Raw genomic sequence first — 1,693 nt, 5'->3', positions numbered from 1 at the left:
GGGGGGGGGGGGGGGAGGGGGGGATGGTGGCGATGTTCAGGAACGAGTATTTAAGCAGAACACGGAACTACGCGAGAGCTGTTAAGAAAAGGACCGTGGTATAGTCTTACGGGCTATTATGACGGACTACTTGGATCCACATTTCGTTCGGGCTCTCTGCCGTGATCCAGAAAGACGGACCCTCCAGGTGGGTAAATAATACTTATTTTCTAATATTTCAGCTTTCTTCGAAAATATTCAATTAAATGGAGATATCCCCCCCCATCGATTTTGCGAGCAATTTTATGAGCATACAGTCTATTCGTTTAATATTTGTTTAATGGACGTAGTGTACAATTATGACTGTGCAAATTGTATGATCTCATGACTGTACATACACACACACACACACACACATACACAAATATATGTATCCAGCTCTGTAAACGCGTACATTCACAGCAGCGCCGGCGTAAAGGTTAAAGGGCATCGTCTGTATCTCGAGGCAGTGTTATCTGAACTTTCGAAACTATCAACTTTCCGTTACTTTTATGTAATCGAGACATCGTTCTTTGTACAGATCTTCCGTAGCCTGATAATTATTTCATATTTGCTGGAAACAGAAGAATACGAATGAAATATCAATGAGATCTCGAGAGGACTTTTTAACGATGTGAAATGAACGTATTTTAATTGTCATGCTTCATTAATGGCTTGTCATAAATACAGCTGGTGTTAGAGTGATGTAGATTTTGTATTTTTACTAGTGAAAATACAAAATCGCTTCCATTTTTTGTAAACGAATGAATATTATGAAATATCAGTTTCCAAGTAATTAACAGATCTCTTTTTGCGACGTTCGTACTGTGAATGTTGATTAAAAATGTACATGTTTGTGAAAAATGTACGAATCGTGCTTGTTTAAAAAGTATCCCGCGGTTCAAGCTCTACTTCATTCCTCCGAGTTTTAATTAATCAAGTATTTGTCTCTTGAATTATTTAATCGAGTCACGGAGCGGAATATATTGAATCTTTAATTTCTTTCTCTTTTATTTGATTTCTCATTGTCCCTTTTCTATTAATTAATCAAAATATCGCGTTTACATATCGAAATAATAATAATATATAATATCTAATACGGCATCTAGCACGGTATGGCTCTAATATTCGATTGGATCTCATGTTATCGTACACCTGAAACTTTTTAATCGTTTAGGACAAAAAGGATTTGTTATTTATATTTGAGTTATAACATACATATTTATGGCATTTTATTTTTCAAAAGTAATAGGTAGACCGATATTTCCTGTGGCCAATGGAAAACCATTCAATGATATTGGCATCCGTTTATATTGTAAATCAGTAATCCGAGGAGAAACGTATCAACGACGTATGAAGAATGTTTCCGAGAAACGTAGCATCGCAGATTGTGTAGACCTGATAACAGCCTTAGAAAGTATAACACGGCAATATATTCTTTGCACTGCTAGGTCGTGAACATCTCAGATAGTACACGCGTGCGACTGAAGTACAAAGAGAAAGAACACTCTCTTAATTACTCGGTCGGATCTCTGGGAACATCTGTATCTTCCGATATAAAACGCAAACAAATTCTTAACCGCGCGTTTCTCCGTACGGAATGAATTTATATTGTATTTTTATAGATTAGTAATACATAAGTACTGATATATACGTACTTCTGATTCTAAACATT

General features: G+C 36.2%; 1 protein-coding gene across 3 annotated transcripts in view; it reads left to right on the top strand.

Moving 5' to 3' along the window:
- The first annotated feature begins 22 nt into the window (after positions 1–22).
- Positions 23–1,693, top strand: part of LOC108757008 (rap guanine nucleotide exchange factor 2-like) — a 98,873-nt gene continuing 97,202 nt past the window's right edge. For all 3 annotated transcript variants that reach the window (XM_018501238.1, XM_018501240.1, XM_018501235.1), the window contains exon 1: positions 23–187. In XM_018501238.1, the coding sequence (XP_018356740.1) occupies positions 119–187 (69 nt within the window). In that variant the 5' untranslated portion in view covers positions 23–118. The remainder of the gene's footprint in view (positions 188–1,693) is intronic.

The sequence above is a fragment of the Trachymyrmex septentrionalis genome, unplaced genomic scaffold (genome assembly GCF_001594115.1).
Source record: "Trachymyrmex septentrionalis isolate Tsep2-gDNA-1 unplaced genomic scaffold, Tsep1.0 scaffold131, whole genome shotgun sequence".
Taxonomy (NCBI): Eukaryota; Metazoa; Arthropoda; class Insecta; order Hymenoptera; family Formicidae; genus Trachymyrmex; species Trachymyrmex septentrionalis.
Note: the sequence above shows the minus strand (reverse complement) of the source record. Positions and strands in the feature narration are given on the sequence as shown.